The sequence below is a fragment of the Citrus sinensis genome, chromosome 9 (genome assembly GCF_022201045.2).
Source record: "Citrus sinensis cultivar Valencia sweet orange chromosome 9, DVS_A1.0, whole genome shotgun sequence".
Taxonomy (NCBI): Eukaryota; Viridiplantae; Streptophyta; class Magnoliopsida; order Sapindales; family Rutaceae; genus Citrus; species Citrus sinensis.
In genome coordinates this window covers 2,394,434-2,414,077 of record NC_068564.1, presented here as the reverse complement: position 1 = coordinate 2,414,077, position 19,644 = coordinate 2,394,434, and the positions used below count along the sequence as shown (strand labels likewise).

The 19,644-nt window shown below is 33.5% G+C and overlaps 2 protein-coding genes and 1 pseudogene across 3 annotated transcripts; 2 read left to right on the top strand and 1 right to left on the bottom strand.

The window, feature by feature from the left end:
* Positions 1-311: 311 nt before the first annotated feature.
* LOC102610345 (heavy metal-associated isoprenylated plant protein 31) lies at positions 312-1,827 on the bottom strand. Of its 2 annotated transcripts, none has more exons than XM_015534012.3 (3): positions 1,645-1,827; positions 1,443-1,524; positions 312-773 (listed from the first exon to the last, which is right to left on the bottom strand). In XM_015534012.3, exons 2-3 carry the CDS (start codon positions 1,519-1,521, stop codon positions 451-453), a joined length of 402 nt encoding a protein of 133 aa, XP_015389498.1. In that variant the 5' UTR covers positions 1,522-1,524; positions 1,645-1,827; the 3' UTR covers positions 312-450. The 2 variants fall into 2 exon arrangements, with proteins under 2 accessions (XP_015389498.1, XP_006490387.1); XM_006490324.4 differs by having other exon boundaries at positions 1,641-1,825.
* A 5,391-nt stretch (positions 1,828-7,218) lies between these two features.
* Positions 7,219-11,066, top strand: LOC102610842 (uncharacterized; annotated as a pseudogene).
* Positions 11,067-13,242: 2,176 nt separating this feature from the next.
* LOC102610840 (uncharacterized) lies at positions 13,243-17,004 on the top strand. The gene is made up of 6 exons (XM_006490326.4): positions 13,243-13,709; positions 14,295-14,872; positions 15,400-15,592; positions 15,737-15,801; positions 15,899-16,109; positions 16,382-17,004. Exons 1-6 carry the CDS (start codon positions 13,539-13,541, stop codon positions 16,742-16,744), a joined length of 1,581 nt encoding a protein of 526 aa, XP_006490389.1. The 5' UTR covers positions 13,243-13,538; the 3' UTR covers positions 16,745-17,004.
* Positions 17,005-19,644: the final 2,640 nt, after the last annotated feature.

Below are 19,644 nucleotides of genomic sequence, written 5' to 3'. Positions count from 1 at the left end.
CTCAATTGGTCAGATCTTCGCACAAACAAAAGAAAATCTTCATTATCATGTGAACAGAAGATCTTATGACTCGAAAATATAATGTAGGTTGGAAAATTGGAGCTCTTTTCTTTTTTCACTTTTTATATGTGAGAAAATATAATTAGTTAACGATCATCATATGACATATATTTCTATATGAAGTATCAAATCTTATCAATTTTTTTAACATAAATGCATTCATAACATATTATTATTCGGGAATGGCGGAACTATATACTTGTGTATAAAGTTATAACCCTAGCAAATCAAAGCAATTACAGAGTCAAAAATAAAGATAATAATTAAATTCCATTGCTCATAGTACAACAAAAATTTGTATGTAAGGTACCTAACTCGACAAATACGTGACCAAAAAGCATAAGAACACATGAAGAAGAAGCAATGTATCAATGCAAATGCATGATCAAATCACATGATAGTGCAGGCATGCGGATTGTCATCACTGAAAAGCGAAGCAACAGCCTCATCTGAGGCCACGGCAACAGAGTAAACAGCAGGGGTGTGAAAGAAAGTGTGTGCCCCATTGGTGGCTCCATAAGTGTCATAATAATGGTTCACAATGTAGCTTGGATACTTGTAAAATGAGGCAAAATGAGCGTATCCTGGAAACGGCCATGGCTCTGCTGCTTTCCCGGCTCTTTTAATTGCTTTCAGCACCTTCTTTTCATCTAGTGCGTAGCCTCTCACTGTGATCTTTTGCACCTCCATTTCTATTTCCACTTCTTCTACTCCTAAACATCATAAAATCAAACCCAATTAATTAAGTTATGGATGAATCATATTCTTACACTGCTTAAATTTGAACGAGTTTTCTATTTTCTGTATGCGCCTGAATGAGCGAAACACATCTATCATGATGAATGTGTTTGATTCAATATGAAGCTTAAGCTTTGAGACCTTCCGCTTGATTTGGTTTCTTGAAAGAGAATTCTGTTGGGCCTTCATTCATAAATCTGTACAGGCCCTCAAGGCTTTGAAAGGCCACCCAGGCAACAATTTGGACAAAGAATTGACCCAACGCATGCTCTTTTAATTTGGATTGAAGTCACAATAAGATAAATAGACATTGATTAGAGATGTAAGTTTACAAGCTGTGGCCGAGATATTGATATGCTTAGAGATGTAAGTTTTAAGAACTTCAAATGCTTGCTCAATGCTCAATAGAAAAATTTTGAGTACTTTTGATAGCTATATGCACAATGGAAATTAAAACGAAGGGTGCATGTAAGCATCAATGCATGCTGATTGCTGCCTGCCAATAGCAAGAACTAATGCAACATTAATAGAGACCAAATCACGCTTACAAGGAAACGAAAAGCCACAAATTAACAAGTGAGCCTGTAACCCAATAACCCCAGGCACCATTTTCTTTTTTTAAACAAAAAGAAAAAAGGGATTACCTTTGAGCTTGAAGAGTGCTCTCTTACACTTGGAAGCACAGCCCTCGCAGTCCAAGTTTGGAACTCTAACCTCCACCATCAGCTGCATGCAGAACACATTTGTTATCAAACCCCATTATTATCTATTAATATTTACTACTTAATCAATTAATGAATCCGTTAAAAATTGTGTTTGTGAGTGGAAAAAGATGGACTTACAGACATGGTTTGAAGCTTTGACGATGGAGAGCGATATTAGAAGATACTGATTAGGTAAAGAAACAAGAAAGCTCTATGTAGTTGATTCAAGTGAAGTAATTCCAAGGTAGCTGAGTTTGAGGGCAGGGCATTTAAGGCTCTCTACTGAGACTGAGACAGTGGACGGTTTTGTAGTTGCCATATATAAATTATATAATACACATAATAATTATGTACTATATCGTCTTTAATAGTGTCGAGGCTGCTTCAGTACTAGCTGCAGCGCCTTGGGTTTTGAAATTTGAAAGCATGAGATGGTGAGAGTTGTGATCACGCGTGGTGGATTAGTAAAGGCGTGACTAGCTAGCTTGCTTTATCAATGATCAATGTGCCCCGCCCCCCCGGCCCCAAAACTCAAATCCAGTCTTGCTAATCCTTCTCTCTCTCACTCATGCATGCTCAGTTGACGCAATGCTTCAATTCAAATAATGCCACGCTCTCTCTCTCTCTCTCTCTCTCTCTCTCTCATGATGGTGCGTGCATGGACACTCACAAATCAAGATATATTCATGACCAAAAACATATATAATATAATTTCCCATTAACCTAACTAGTAGGGCCAAATGTTTGATTTTGCTCAATTATCTGATGGTGTAGTGCATACTCAAAATAAGTCTTTGAGTTTCTTTCCATATATTTAATAGAATATCAATCCCCACTAAAGAACATTGTTGATAAATGGCTATCATAGTCCTTCATAATTAGCTCTAATTACATAAGATGCATCAATCATGACTTATTGACAAATGACCTGCCTAGATACTCTTTCTATTTATTAAAATCTAGTGAAATGGGAGATTAAATCACTTGCAGGAAGTGAAATTTTATGTAACATAAGCCAATGCTCATGTTAACGCGCCAACTAAGTGTTACGGGCCATTTTGTTCCTTTGACAGTTTGACTACCTCACAGTTTACACTCCACGCAGCTTTACTACTGAATCAGCTTTGACAGTTGACAGTTCTGCAAAAGAATTCTCAAAATAGAAAACGGAATCTACTTTTTTACTGTAACATAACAAAAGAAAAGAATCTCAAAAAAGTAAAAGTTATACATATGCTGCGAAGGAAACCGCCAATTGACTAGATTATGAACAATCTATGTAGCGTACAAAAATGATAACTGTTCAGATAAATGAGGGTATATGAGATGGGTCTGTGAACCTGCAGATAGACAAACACCCCCTTGTGAAAATTTTGCATCATATATAATATTCCATTATAAAGCCGAACATGAGGTTAAAGAAGATGAAAAAAGAAAACATGGGATGGCAGTATCATAATTCTCCCATGTCCTTTCATGATCAGTAAAAGAAAAACATATTGTAATAATTTGCAGTGCTCATTTGGGACCATCATCATCACACCATATACTATACTGTTCGAGCTACCGAGCTAGAGACAGCCTTCATGCTGAGACCCACAGTTAATAACGGTTTTAAAGAAGAAAATAATAATTATAATAATTAATGTCGATGTTTTGTTACTTCGACCAACAATTATACTTAGGGTAAAAGCTTGTTTAGTCCCTATATTATGAGGTTAGTGTCCATTTAGTCCCTGTATTTTTAAAAACACCTCAAAATGTCCCTGCTACTAAATATTGACACTTATGCCATTATTTTTTTTTATTTTTAACTTACTTTTACAATATTACATTTTTATAATAATGTTTCTTTTTTAGATATTAATAAAAAATTAAATTATCAAATTAAACTCAAAAATAAAATAAAAACAAAAAAGGTATATATTAATTTTTGTGGAAGCTCACGTATGTCTAAAAAATTAATATCGTAAAAAATTACATTATCAATTTTTTTAGAAAAATTAATATTTTAACTCAAGAGTGTGTTCCACAAAAATTAATATATATATTTTTTATTTTATTTTATTTTTTGGTGTTAAAGTGGTAATTTATTTTTTTTCTTTTTAATAATGTCTAAAAAAATTATTATAATAGGGTTATTTTTTTTCTTTTTAATAATGTCTAAAAAATTATTATAATAGGGCAATATTATAAAAATAAGTTAAAAGGAACAAAAGATAATGGCAAAAGTGTCAATAATTTAATGGTAGGGATGGTTTGAGGTATTTTTAAAAATATAGGGACTAAACGAGCACTAACTTCAAAATATAGGGACTAAACGAGCTTTTACCCATTATACTTACTACTATCAGTGTAGAGAATTGTTTACTTAAAGAACAAAAGTTTGCTTCAACTTCTTGTTATGAGAAATTTTAGAGTAAATAAGAGGAGAAATTTTAGAGTAAATAAGAGGTATTACACTTAAATATAATTATTAATTATATTATTATTATTTTTGAAATAAGTACACACTTATCATACATGTATTAATTAAGTGTAATATCTTTGATGCGCTTTATACTCTCTCTTTTATTACATATAAGAGATTTTTAAAAAACGTCACTCAACTATTTTAATGATTTCAAATACTCAATAACCCGTAGACCTCAAAATATATTAATTTATAGGAATAAGATCATCTCCTTATCTGAACTCTACTGAATTTTTAAAAATCTCTTACTATATGTCTTTTAGTGGTAATAGTATATAGATAAGATTTAACTTTTTTATCTTTTTTTAATTAACTATCAATCACTATTTAGGCTATTTGCTTAGTACATGATCAGGTTAGAAGAGAATCGTAATCTTAATTCATAACCCTTTATTTGGTACAAAATTTCCAGTTACAACCCTGATTTATGCTATAATTACAATAATCCATAGCCTTAGTATAATTAAGAACTTAAGATATTACAATTGTAATGACTTAAGGACTTTCGGTATACGCCTAATTGCAATATCGAGCAATGCTAAATTCTAATGGATTAAACTCCCATAGTTTAATTCATTAGAATTGTTAGTGATCTATGTTTTAATAAAACTCAAACATCAACGATTAAAATGTAGCGGGACATGGTTCCCCATTTAATTTCAAAGAAATTAAATAGGACTTGAGCGGACGAGATTTCGACTTATAATCTTGCTTATATAGCCATACAAATTTGAAAATCACCCGTCTTTAAAGCCAACTCATTACATTTTGACCAAGCTTCAGACTTTTTCAGGTCACTTTCTTTTTTCTTTCTAAAGCAGCTAAACACCGAGTGGATGTTCTTTCTTTCCATTTCATTTTCCAAGTCTTTTGTTTCTTGAACCAGCATATTTTAATTGCATAACAATAATTAGCTGAAGGTGAGAGATTACTTGCAATTGAGACCATAGTCCATAACAAATAATAATTAAGGTTAGCATGCTTCAAGCCTCTTAATCATATCATAATTCTTTGTGCTCTATCAATTTAATCCTCTAATTACTACGTTAATTTACCGGTAATCCGTCCCTGTAAAAAATTGAGCAAAATAACATTTGCTGCACTTTTATTTTTAGATATTAAAATTAGTAAGAATAAAATACTGGATCTTAAAATTTGAATTCTGTTTTTGAATATCAAATCAAACGGGCGCTAATGCAGCAAAGGCATTCTGGTCATTTCTCGGACACCATCTGGCGGCAATTCTTCCAGTCACCAGCTAAAGCCTGCGCTCTTCTCGGCATCGTCTTAGTCCTCCTCCTCGGCACGTTGGTCTCCACGCGCTTGCTCAACTCCATTGTAAGTAATCCACTAATTATTTCTCCCCGCACTGCATTGCTCGACAGAAAATTTCAAAATGTTGTTATAACGACATGACTACGTTCGATCATCCCTAACTCTTTAAATAATATCAGCCACCTTCTTAATTATTGATAATAATTTTTGAGTAACGATAAACACTCGAAATTTTTATCCTAAATTTCATCTTTAATAATGTGTTCTTTATTGAGTAGTTGATTTTTTTTACAAGATTAATTATTTATATTATTTCACTAAATAATTGATAAATGATAAATCATTTGAGATAAAAATTTAGAGATGTATAGTACTACTCATATTTTCTTTTTCATTACATGTACATATAAATTTGCATCAAATGATGAAAAACTTGCGAGGTGTAACGATAATGTTGTTGTTGATAACAAAAATATTAATATAATAATTGAAAATTATGACAATCTATAGCTAAGAGACGACTTTAAATAAGGCATTATAGTAAGAATCTGTTAATTATTGATGTTGGTGCAAATTTTATCCTAACTTATTATGTAGAAATTACAATTAAGGACGACCCCTTAGGATTGGGGTTCCTCTTTGTTGAATTTGACGATGGTGAATTTACCCTTTGAGTTGGTCTTAATGGGCCTTTATATCCCTTCTTATGAGTTCGCTTCCTTAGGCAATGAAAATGTGCTCGTCCAATGATACTCTACAAACACAAGAAAAGGATCGGAGGGTCGGCTTTGTCAGCGTAAACTCTCTAACGGGCAAGTCAGTTATTGAATCTTCATAAATATAACTTTAAAAAGAAAGATAACTAGAGAGTGAAAGTCAATATTTCCCCTTTTGAATTCATTTTTTTCTTACCTTTTAGTGAGAATGAGAGACATATTTATAGGCAAAATTGATTTGACTTGAATCCTAGTTACTTTGATGATAAGTGTCATTGTTTATGTGATATTTGACAACACTTGTCTTCTAGTACCTATGTTGATAGACACATGGATATGCAAACTTGTCTACGGATTAAAGGAAGAAGCATTTTATCCTTAGTTTTATTTTTACTAAGACCTTAGAATCACAAAAGCCTTGAAACTTAGAAGGTTTGTCCTATGATAAGAGCCTAAGACCTCAACACTTTTTAAACTTTAAATCCTTACCACCTAATTGATTTATCCTAAGTAGTTTGTCTTATGATAAGAACCTAGGACCTTGGGTCATTTTGGGCTTTGAATCTCGCCACTTAGTTGATTTATCTTAGGTGGTTTGTCTTAGGATAGAAACCTATGACCTTAGCTCCTTTTGAGTTTTGAAGTCTTGCCACCTTATTGATTTATCCTATGTGGTTTTTGTTAGGATAGGAACCTAGGACATCGGTTCCTTTTGAGTTTTGAAGCCTTGCCACCTAATTAATTTATCATAGGACGTTTATCTATCTCTTCATAAGCTTTATAAGAACTAAATTTATTTGGACCCTAACTGGGCTTATTCTATTTTTGTTCCAACATCTGACAATGATTCATAATTGATGGTTTTAATGGCCTAACGTTTAGAGGAGTTGGTTTTTTTTTCCCCCTCATTGTCTCTCATTCCCTTCATAATCTAAGGAAAATAATTGACTTGATTGTCAATGTTAAATACAAAATTTAATTTTAGGCACTCAATAAACAATGAGAAAGATAAGATTGGAATGAATCGATGATTTACGATGTGTTGGCACATCTCAAATTTTTAACATGAGTGGGAATTGGAGAATGTGTAGTAATAGTAATTTTTGCTGAAAATGCTTAGCGGCTCAGAAAACTTTGTGACGAATCTTTTTGTGCATTATGGCATTATGCTAATTGATCAGATCTAATGCTGGGAATTATTGAATTTGTTCACACTCCGTCTCGTGTTTCAGTTTCTTCTCGATGGTAGCATGGTTCACAAACTGAGGAGTAGGAGAGGCCAATGACCAAAAAGTCCCGCGACAGAAGAGAATACCCACTTAACTGCTCTGGTGGAAGCAAAACGAACACCAACCCCGGAACTTACCCAACGAGCTACACCACAAAAGATGAAGATCACAACGGTCCAGCTCCCTCCACGTGTCCTGATTACTTCCGCTGGATTCACAAAGACTTGAGGCCGTGGGTCCACACAGGGATCACGAGGGAAATGATTGAGCGAGGCCGGGAACCAGGATACTTTAGATTGGTTATGGACTTATGGCAAAAGGAAAGGCTTACGTGGAGAGACTTAAAAAGTCGTTTCAGTCAAGAGACACCTTTACGCTGTGGGGGATCCTACAGTTGTTAAGTAGGTAACCTGGTCAAATTCCTGATTTGGATCTTATGTTTAATTGCGATGACTGGCCGGTCGTTAAAAAGGGCGACTACAGTGCGCCCGATGGTCCTGCCCATATTCCCCTGTTTCGTTAATGTTCCGATCAGCAAGCACTCGATATTGTCTTCCTTGATTTTACATTCTGGGGATGGTATGACTCACTGTGATCTTTATGATCGGTGCAACTAAAATTGAGTGTCATTTAGTACACCATCAACCTTTTTCTTTTTCCGATGAAAATCTCAAGTTTTTGGTTCCTGACAAATCTGATTTTTATAGCAATGCACGTAATATATAATAGGTTGAGGTAGAGCTGGTAAAATTTAACACAATCCGATTATCTGACACGAAGAAATAGATATGAGTCGTCGAATTTAACACGATTATTAAATGGGTTGAATTCAGGTCAACATGATTTTTTCCGTGTCGGGTTCGGGTTAGAGTTAAAGTTCTTGACCCATTTACCCGATCAATGACCTGATTATATTTTTTATTTTAAAATAATTTGTAGGTTCTTGTTATCACAACTCAAATATTAGAGATAATTCTCTCTTTTATTTTATTTTTTTGAAAAGATTAATATAAATACAGTATTTTATTTATTAAATTTTATATACATTTAGAGTTTTAATAATATAAATGTGTAAAATATTGTTAGACATGTATATATATATATATATTAAAACTTCAATAGTGTAAATGTATAATATTTTGGTAGATATGTACATTTTGTAATATCGATAAACTATGTATGTATTTACATTTGTATGAGAGTGTGTAAATGTCTTATGTAAATTTTGTTTAATATATAGATATTAAGCGGGTTATAGGGTAACTCGATTATTTTTTCATGTTGGGTTTAGGTCGACCTAAATTTGACACGACACGAAGCTAACACAACACCAACACGACCTGATGACCCGTTTTGCCAGCTCTAGGTTGAGGACAAATGATTAGAATTGCTTGATTTTGTGCAATTGTTTGAATATGTGGGCCTGAGGTCAATATAAAGTCATGGGAGCAACAATTGAAGGACCTGGAAGAAGGAAACAGAAGAATGAAATGGACTGATTGGGAACCTTCCTTGTGCTTACTGGAAGGGTAATCATGAAGTCTCTTGGCACAGGAAGGAACTTATGAAATGTAATGTCTCTGAGGGACAAGACTGGAGTGCTCGTTTATACTCCCAGGTAATATAGCTCTATTTTCTTTTCAAGTTTACGTTGTGACATTGTTATTGTTGTTCCCTAAAACAAGGAAAATCCGTATATACATGTTTCAATCTAGACACTAAAAGACATTCGGAGTACTATTTGGCATTCATACGACACATGGAAATTTTTCTGCAGAATTGGAACATAGAACAGAGGAAGGCTTCAAGCAATCTGACTTGGCCGGCCAATGTAAAGACAGGTAAAGATTTTGAACTTTCTAATCTGTATATAAATAATTTATGATAAGATTGTTCTTTGCTTGTAGTTAACTTGAAAAATTTGTCTACATGGTCCGTCAGTGAGAAATATATTCTTGTATGTAATTTTCTTACCTTACTTGTAACACCCCATTACTATGATTTTTACTCAAAGAGGTTTGATTCCGATGCACCACTACTGGCCAATAATGGAAAATGACAAGTGCAGGTCGATTAAGTTTGCTGTCGATTGGGGCAACAACCACACCGAAACGGTAACTAATCTCTAATTAATTAATCATATCATATATAGAATTAGTAACGTAATCAGGAAATCAAATTCACAGAAGTAATAGTTTTTAAATAATTTAAATGAAAAGGAAGAAACGATGATGCTTATATATCGTATGCGAGTTTTAGCTATCAATCATAGCTTTAACCTTCAAGAAAAAGGCAGCAAAATGCTTAAATCGTGAAAAGTTAAAATACAATTTTAAATATAAATATATTTTTAATGAGTTTAATAGATTCCATTCGATTAGGTATTTGTGCTTAGTATAAATTTTACAATTAGGCTAAAAATGATAACAAGTGGGATATTTTTAGATTTGAACTTAAATTAATGAAATAATCAATCTAACAAGGACAAGTTTATCATTTCTACTGAACACGGCAGAATATATCTTCTGAAACTTTTGGGACATGGGGTAGCTCCGTCACTAGTATGATCCCATGTTTCTTCGATTTAGATCATTGGAAGTCTTGAAATCCTGTTATGCAAGCGTATGAAATCTTGACGGTTTGACGAGTTGATGGGAACTAGGGGTGGGCGTTCGGATTGGGTTAATCCGAATTTCGGGTTCGGTTTAGTTTGGGTTAACCTATGCAACCCGAACGGATTCAAACTATCGATCCGTTTGGGTTAAAATTCGGAACCCGAACATAATTTTAATCCGAACGGGTTGATTTTTTTTTTTAAGTTTTGGCTTTTAAAAATTAAAAATATATATGTATTAAATAAAAAAAAATCTCTTTGACTACATGTTTTATGTTTTGTTAACTTTAAAAAAACTTGTTGAAATGTTGTTAAGGATGATTTTAGTTGATGTTTGTTGTTAAGGATGTTTGGATTTGAGATTTTTGGATTTTAAGTGGTTTTTTTTGTAGAATTTGTGGATTAAATTGTTTCAACCCATTCTAACTCGAATTTTTAGATTGAATTGTTCTAACCCAAACTAATTCAAATTAACCCAAACTGAAATTTTAACCGGAATTACTAACTCAATCCGATCCGAATTACAAACCCGAACCGAGGTTCAGTTCGGGTCAGCGTTTTCAACTCGATTGGGTTCAATTCTCCAACCCGATCGGGTTAAAACCCAAATCTAAACCAAAACCCGATATGCCCACCCCTTACGGGAACATAGTGTAAAAACTATGAACTTAAATATTATTATTTTACTAGGCCACATGGTTTAATATCATATCTGCATTAAAACAAAGATATTCTCTGAAAATTTTATCAGGCACAGGGCCTTGGAAAGGCAGCAAGCAAATTCGTACAAGAAGAACTGAAGTTGGATAATGTGTATGACTACATGTTTCATCTCTTAAATCATTACTCAAAGCTCTTGAGATACCAGCCCACAATTCCCCCAAAAGCCGATGAATACTGTGCAGAGACGTTGGGTTGCCCCGAGGAAGGATTAGCAAGGAAGTTCATGGAGGAATCATTTGTAAAAAGTCCTAAAGAAACAAGTCCATGCACCTTGCCTCCCCCTTATGATCCTATATCTCTTCATGATGTTCTATGGGGGGAAAAAAATCAGTACTACAGGTAGAATCATGGACAAGAGCTTACTGGGAGACTCAAACAAAGCAGTAGTCGTAGGAAGGTTCAATTCATTCTTTATAATATCAAATCTTTTAGCAAAAATTTTCTTAACCTTCAAGTGTTGTATATTGTTTAAGCTCAGATTGCTGGTGCCTGATTAGATCAATTGAGTTTGTACTTGGAATCATTCTTTAACCTCAACACATGCACGGTTTGAAAGAAGAAAATAATTGTAATAAATTACTTTTACAATAAGACTATTCTCACTTTTGCACAAAGTAATGACAAAGAATACGAATTCTTTGTGCAAATATTTTTTGTGATAACTTTTCATGTTGGGTGAGTACCGTTAACTAAAGCACAAAATTAATGAATTTTTAAAATAATAATATGACTCATGCATGTGGCAATGAATGAATCTTAGATTAGATTAAGTATATAGATAAGGCTTAGAAAAAATTTTGAGTTAGGCTTCAATACTATACTTTTATAACGTTAGAAAACGTTAAAGGAAAAAACTCAATGAAATATTAATAAAATATTTTATGTTCTTTGTTTTATTTTTATCGAAATGTGATAGATCTTGGAATTGTAGTGGAACAGATGGTTCCCCATTTGGCCATTTCAAAGAAAATAGGACTGGAGTGGGCAAAAGCAAGATTCCGTCTTAAGATCTTGCTTATTACACACATAGCCATGCAAATAGCAAATCACCCGTGTTTCAAGCCAACTTATTAAATTTTGACCAAGCTCATGAGATTTCATTTCTATGTCACTTTCATTTTTTATTTTTCTTGAAAAACCGAGGGACTTATCGTAGGTTCTTTCTTTTCCATTTTAATCTTCAGTTTTTGTTTCTTGAACCCGTTTATCAAATAATTTGTAGAGATCCAGACGTGTGAAAGGCACGATTTGTATAACACCTTGCGTGAAGACGAGAGAGTACTTCTTGTAATCGAGACAATTAGCAATTACTCGTCAAGGTTAGCACATATGCTTCAAATCTCTCATTTATATCATGATTCTTATGCTTTTATCAATTTAATCCTCTCATTAGTCCCTCTTTTTCAAAAATAAATAAATAAATAAATAGATTGTCATCATTCTTTTTGTTGATATAAATCAATAGATGCCACAGAACATGGCATCTTGCTTTTTTCCAATATATAGCTTTGATGATACCGACTTTGAAAAAAAATTAAAAAAATAATTCATTTCGTATACAAATTATTCAACATTAATATCAACCATACTAAAAAAAATAATTTACAGTTTGTTTATTGATATCTTTATATTTTTCAAAAGAGTAAATTGGTGCCAGTTTGAGATTGTGGTGGCCAATAAAATAAGCTACTTCTACTATATAGATGAAATAAGTTGGTGATTAAATAACATCTCAGTATTTCATAAATTATGTTCTTCTCAGGGTTGTTACGAATTTGAAAAGCATATATATATATATATATATGTAAGACATAATTGTCCTTTTATTAAAATATTACGGTTAATAGGTTATTATAAACAAAGATTAAAGGTGTGGTGGCTTATTTAATAAATTGTTTATGAAAAATAATCTCTATCTACTTTTAATGAAGAAACTTTTGAAATAAGCAACTTTTAAAAAATTTATCAAACACAATTTCTGTCAAAACTTATTAAATAAGTTGATTATAAAATTTTAACCCCATTCTAAATGGGGCCTTAGCCTTCAATCTTGTAGGATTAAACATCAATTGTTACTTTTTAATTATGGATTGTAAATATTTCTGTAAAAATTTTAACCGCAATCCTATATATATATATATATATATATATAATTAAAACTATAATGGCCAACCGCAAATTAATTCCAATCTACAAAGATTAACGTACAGTTAAAAAATAAATAAATAAAGGCGTTTACCCTTTTAGAAACATAGCTTCTCTACCGATTAAATATTTTTGAGCATTGAACCTACATTTACCTATGCTAGAATTCTGATGGTAGAGAAAATTAGCTAGACTCCAGTTTAATATAGATGTGATACTGAATTAATTAGAGGTATGGACTGATCAATAGGCTCACCACTAGGCTAAGGGTTTAATGCCACTGAAAAGAGAGGTATTTAATTTAAGATATTGTTTGGTATTAAAATGTTATAATTTTTAAGATATAATTATTGTGAAAAAATTATAATTATAATATAAAAATTTAATAATATATAATAAATATGATATTTAAATAATAATTGTAACAAAAATAATAAAAATAGTATAAATCTTTTATCTTATGAATTTAAATAATCTTTAACTTTCAAAGTCATCTGAATCTAATTTTCTAACCAACGTAACGCCAAATACGGAATAGAACTGTTGCAAAAAATTGCCACCTTCTTCCTCCATTTCACGCCTCTTAATTAGTAATTACAGCTCTTTAAATTTGTCCTCTTTCTCTTGCATAAAATAATTTAATTAAGCTATTTCATCATCATGGTTCTCATTTAGATCTGTTTACTTCTAGATTCAATCACCCATCAATTACCAGCTGAGCTGAAAAAGATTTGAATTTTGGGGTAAAGATTCCTCTGTAAAGAGAGCTGGCTCAACTTGTACGGCAAGTCTCAACTACGTACCCATTTCAGGCAAACATGGGAAATTTTTTTAAATGTAATTGAAAGAGAGAACTCAAACATGCAGCAGAGGCAATCGAGCAACGTGCATGGGCCGGGGCACTCTGGTCATTTCACAGACACGATCTGGCGGCAATTTATCCAGTCGCCAGCTAAATCCTACGCTCTTTTCGCCTTTATCTTTCTCCTCCTCGTCGGCGCATTGATCTCCACGCGCCTGCTCGACTCCACGGTAAGTATACCGCTACCCTATTATTTCATCCTTCTCCGCGTTGTGCACTGTACTGCTCCAGAAAATCTCACAAATCACAATGCTGTTAATTGAGTAATCCAAAATGATGTCGTGTTCACTTATGGTGTCTTGGGTCCTGGACCCTAGCCTGTGTCTCACCGGCGGAAGATTCCATAGAAAGCGTAAATTGTTAGAAGAATAGTTTGGTCACCCAAGAACACTTGTACTACGATTCAACAGCTTGCATGTGATTTTGGGTCCCATTTCGGTCCTACGCTGTGAGTTATTTGCCGCCCAGATGCTGGCATGTATTCTTTGACTCTTTCCCATCAATCCATTAATAGCCAATACAAGTACATATGCGATAATAACGAATAAATCCATTAAAATCAATAGATTAACAAACAAGTACTTATGGTTCACTTTCTTGCATATGCATCCCTTCCGGTAAATTTTCTTCTAACAAAAATTCATTTCTGAATCATCCTTACATACATTGGTTAAATGCACAGTGATCTGATAGTCGCTATTAACAAACAAGTACCCACTGACTTAAATGCATGTGTCTATTCCACATGTTTACAGGCTCTTGGTGGCGGCACAAATAAGAAGCTAAGAGATAGAAAAGGCCAAACAGACGCCCCTGATATTACAAAAAAGCATTATAACAAAACAGAATACCCACTTAAATGCACTGATGGAAACAACACAAAGACCTGCCCGGGAACCTATCCAACGAGCTACACCCCAGAAGAAGATCATGACAGTCCACTCGCCCCCACGTGTCCTGATTACTTCCGTTGGATTCACGAAGATCTAAGGCCATGGGCCCGCACTGGGATCACTAGGGAAATGGTTGAGAGAGCCAATGAAACAGCAAATTTTAGATTAGTTATAGTGAAAGGCAGGGCTTATGTGAAGAGAAATATTAAGGCATTTCAGTCAAGAGATACTTTTACATTGTGGGGAATCCTACAGTTGTTGAGGAGGTATCCTGGCAAGATTCCTGACTTGGATCTTATGTTTGATTGCGTTGACTGGCCGATCCTCCTAAAAAGCAACTATAGCGTCCCTGGTGCTCCGGCCCCTCCTCCGCTGTTTCGCTACTGTGCCAATGATCAAACATTCGATATTGTCTTCCCTGATTGGTCATTTTGGGGATGGTATGACTAATGTGATCTTTACATCGAGTATATCCACAATGCAGCGTTATTTGGTACAATGTTACTCATTCTTAATTGGAAATCTCAGGTTTTTGTTTTGCCCCAAATCTTTTTGCTGACTACATAAGTTTTATAATAGTTTACTTATATATCATAAGCCGGTGGGACATGAATGAAAATTTGGGAGTCAGAAACAGTAAAACTTCTAAAACTTGAGGATTTTCAGTTGACTGCGAGTCGGAGTACTATACCCGGATTTTACAGTCCTATGTAATACATCCTGTGAATTTTTCATTACATGTCTTGGCTTTTGTTTGTATTTCCCAATTCCCAAGTTTCTTTAAAAATAACGCATATGCTGGTAAACATTAAAGAGTTTGAGATGTAAAAACGATTTGGGATATGTAACTAAAATTTGGAGGCCTGTGTTGTACCGCACAGCCATTCAATATATAACATGTATCTTGGTATGGTTGTGGTATAAATGATGATAATTGCCTGATTTTGTTCAGTTGGTGATTATGCAGGCCCGAGGTTAATATAAAGTCATGGGGGAAAATATTGAAGGACCTGGAAGAAGGAAACAGGAGAATGAATTGGACCGATAGGGAACCTTATGCTTACTGGAAGGGTAATCCAGTTGTTGCTTCGAGTAGGCAGGACCTTATGAAGTGTAATGTCTCGGAGGGACAAGAGTGGAATGCTCGTTTATATGTCCAGGCATAATCTCTATTTTCTTTTGCACTTTAATTACATTATACTATTGTTAGTTTAATTCTGTGAAATAAAGAAATCAAACCAGTATATGTTGTATGCCATTGTAGTGAGTATACTGCAATTTCATATGAAACTTTTCATCTGCAGGATTGGAAAAAAGAAAAACAGAAAGGTTACAAGCAATCTGACCTAGCCAGCCAATGCAAACATAGGTGAAAATTTTGAACTTTCTTAGCTATAATTAGTTATAAAATTGTACTTTCCTTGTAATTGATCATTTTGGTTTTTCCTAATTCACGGTTTGTGCAGGTTCAAGATCTACATTGAGGGGTCTGCATGGTCTGTTAGTGAGAAATATATTCTTGCCTGTGATTCTGTCACCTTATATGTGACACCCAATTACACTGATTTTTTCACAAGAGGTTTGATACCAATGCACCACTTCTGGCCCATAAATGTCTACGACAAGTGCAGGTCAATTAAGTTTGCTGTTGACTGGGGCAACAATCACACGGGAAAGGTAACTGATCATAATACAGTAGTATGATATCGGGTTTCTTCAACAGAAAGCTACTCCATTTTTGCAGCCGACGTAGAAGTGTTAGAATTCTTGATGCATGCAGGCTAGAATTACATTACTAGTACTATTTTTTGCCACTGTATGCCAAATTAATATTTTTCAATTCCAGAACTACCATAAGGGAATTTAAACGAAACTTCCATTGAGATTGCGTGTACAGCTACATGTTTCATTTAGTTTTCTCATTCATCTCTTCTCCATAAATTTATCAGGCACAGGAAATTGGAAGGGCAGCGAGCAGATTCATACAAGAGGAACTGAAGATGGATTACGTGTATGACTACATGTTTCATCTGTTAAATCAGTACTCTAAGCTCTTTAGATACCAGCCAACGATACCCACAGGAGCCGTCGAATACTGTGCAGAGACAATGGCTTGCCCCGAGGAAGGAATGGCGAGGAAGTTGATGGAGGAATCATTGGAGACAAGTCCTAAAGAGACAAGTCCATGCACCTTGCCTCCCCCATATGATCCTTCATCTCTTTATGATGTTCTTCGGGAAAAAGAAAATTCAATATTACAAGTAGAATCGTGGGTGAAAGCTTACTGGGAAAATCAAACAAACCAGTCATAGGATTTTTCTTTTTCTTTTCAAATACTGACATGGCCGAATTGGACGAGCTAAATCATTCATGTCGTGGTACAGCTCAGGTTTCTATCTCCGAGATGGACATTTTAATGCCGGTTATATTTTTAGAGAACAAAACTATCCCTACTTTTGTTATTGGGAGAAGGAAATAGAGTCGTAAGAAGGTTTAATTTATTCTTTATAATATCAAAAGGAGTGCTATATAATATAAACAGTTCAGCAAGCCAATTCTGACACTTTGTTTATTCTTCTTCTTCGATTGCTTTATACTCATGCAAAACTGAGCTTTCCTACTTATTAATGAGCATTAAACTCCTTGAATATGTGCCTGAATCTCGATGATTAAGCCAGCTCCCACAAAGAGAAAATTAGTTAGACTTCTCTTAAATGTAGATATGATTTATGATGAGCCATCTACCTAAAGTGGCATAAATTAAATACGTTGTCCGTACTTCGTGCAAATACTAAAAAGAGAAACCAATAACATTAATTCCAGAAAACACTGGTCTTGTGAGACTGGCTTCTTTATAGCTGATCATTTAAGGGGACAAAAACAACTTGAAATCTTTCAATTTTAATGGGCCAGCAACTTTCAGTTATGCTGCATTAATTTAAGGGTTCAATTATGGTGTAACTGTGGTATCATACCATAACTGCATCTAATTATTGAATTTAATTCACAATTGTCATTATAACTAAATCCAATAAATGGATGTAGTTGTGGTATGGTACCACAGTTGCACTATAATTTTGTCATAATTTAAGGCAAAAGCGAGCTTTTTTAAATTGGAATCGAAACTATGGCCCATAGGGGCATATATTGTAGTTGATTCTGTGGCTCAGAATCCAGCTAGCCGGTGATACCCGTTTTGTACTAAAAAAGACAAAAAATTGACATTTATGAGCATCATTGTTACCCGTAATCGAAGTGGTCTAGGTCTATGAGTGGAAATTATACAAGTAGTGGTCAAGTGGTCAGCTTTGTTTACTTTATTTGATGGTAGAAATAGAGGTTTAGTTGGGGGCATAAGCTATCGTGTTGATTTGGAAAATTGAAATAGCACACCATTATTACATAACAAAAGAAAAAAAATTATCTAAAATTAATTTGAGTGGGACTATTCTTTCCTCTCTAAATATCTCTTAACACTTCTTTTCTTTATTAATTCATTAAAATATTTTTAAAAATTATAAAATTCTTTTAATACTTCCATCAATAATAAAAACACTCTTAACTAAGGGCTAATTTGGGATTGCGGAGGCTGATAAAATAAGCTATTTGTACTGTGTAGATGAAATAAGTTGCTGATTGAAAAAGTAATTTGGTGTTTGGTAAACCGTGTTGTTGCGGTTTCCATGAGTTCGAAAAGTAGAGTATGTGCGTTTAGTAAATTTTATTACCAAAGTGTTGTTTTATTATATAATGACCAAAATAAATATAAGTTTTAATTACTTTTTATTTATAGATTATTTTTAATAAATTGTTTAGACATGTCTTTTTTTTCTTCTTAAATATGTAATATAGATTAAACTTTAAAAGCCATAGTTATGAAATTAGAATATGAACTTACTGGATCAAAACTAGAGAGAATGCATCTGGTTATGGTGGTAATATGATATCTGATAATTTATATATAAGGGTTTATGAATAAGTGCGATACAATTGTCTTTTTATTAAAATATATGGTTATAATAGGAATTTTAAAAAGGTGTGGTAGCTTATTCAATAAGCTGCTTATGAAAAGTAACTCCCTACCTACTTTTAAAAGTTGCTGACAAAATATAAAAAATTATGAAATAAGTTGCTTTTACAAAATTTACCAAACACTATTTTTATAAAAATAATTTCAACCGCACTACTAAACTGGCCCTAAATCTATTAGTGTAAACCATATTCTCTAATTTTTATTTATTTATATTGTTTAATCTCATTTCAACAACATTTTCTTCTATTAAAAAGAAAAAAAATAAAAAGTTTTATTCTCTCCATTTCATACATAGGTAGTAAATTTATCACTTGAAAATTAGAGAAAAAAAAGTAACTTTTTTTTTAATTTCTAAAATGTTAGATTTTTTTAAGAAAAAAATTTGACTTTTGAGTGAGAATTTAATTAAAAATTGTTCTATTATGTAATTTTTATAAAAATAAAAATATAAAATAGTTAAATTGATTTTAATAAGCATTTGGAGGGGTGCAAATAGTGGCACTCAATTAATTTTTGTACTAATTTTCGGTACAGACATGTTTTATTCACAAAAACTACAAGGTCTTGGTAGACTATTTTAAAGTTGATTTGCAAGCCTAAAATCACAGCCGCCTTAGTACCAAAATTGGAAAAATCAACCGCCACAACTAATTAATTTCATGGGTCCAACTACTATGCAATAATTGTATGATTGTACACCCTCAAAATTCTTTGATAATAAATTTTTTTGTGAATGATATGACCATTACGTGTAACAAATGTTCGGTAATATATATTCTACAACGCGAATAAATGACAAAAAGGCTAAATCGGAGAGCGGCTGCACTATAGAGCTGGTACACCTTAGTCACACCCTATTTTTCTCACCAATATACCGCCGAATACGCAAGCTAATTAATTGTAGAAACTAAAAAAAACTGTTGAATTTGCCGTTGGCCCAGGCCTTCCTGACAACACAATCCTTTATTAATATTATTCAGGACCTGTCTACCTTACAGATTCTGTAACACACGCAGTTACGCACCCAATACATGCACCACACCTGTCCTGCATATGGAGAAAAAGCATGCAATTATTTTTGTTTGGTAGCTAACTAACCAATCAGGAGCTGGCTAAGTTGGATCTGTATGTTACAGAATCTGTAACTTAGCCAGCTCCTATTATTCAAAAGGTTTCTGT

What these genes read in the sequence shown, in the direction of transcription:
- LOC102610345 (XM_006490324.4), bottom strand. An exon ending in AGCACTCTTCAAGCTCAAAG is followed by an intron (nt 774 to 1,442) that starts GTAATCCCTTTT and finishes TATGATGTTTAG; the next exon opens with GAGTAGAAGAAGTGGAAATA.
- LOC102610840 (XM_006490326.4), top strand. Translation starts at nt 13,539, where the DNA reads ATGCAGCAGAGGCAATCGAGCAACGTGCATGGGCCGGGGCACTCTGGT. An exon ending in CGCGCCTGCTCGACTCCACG is followed by an intron (nt 13,710 to 14,294) that starts GTAAGTATACCG and finishes ACATGTTTACAG; the next exon opens with GCTCTTGGTGGCGGCACAAA. An exon ending in GCCAGCCAATGCAAACATAG is followed by an intron (nt 15,802 to 15,898) that starts GTGAAAATTTTG and finishes CGGTTTGTGCAG; the next exon opens with GTTCAAGATCTACATTGAGG.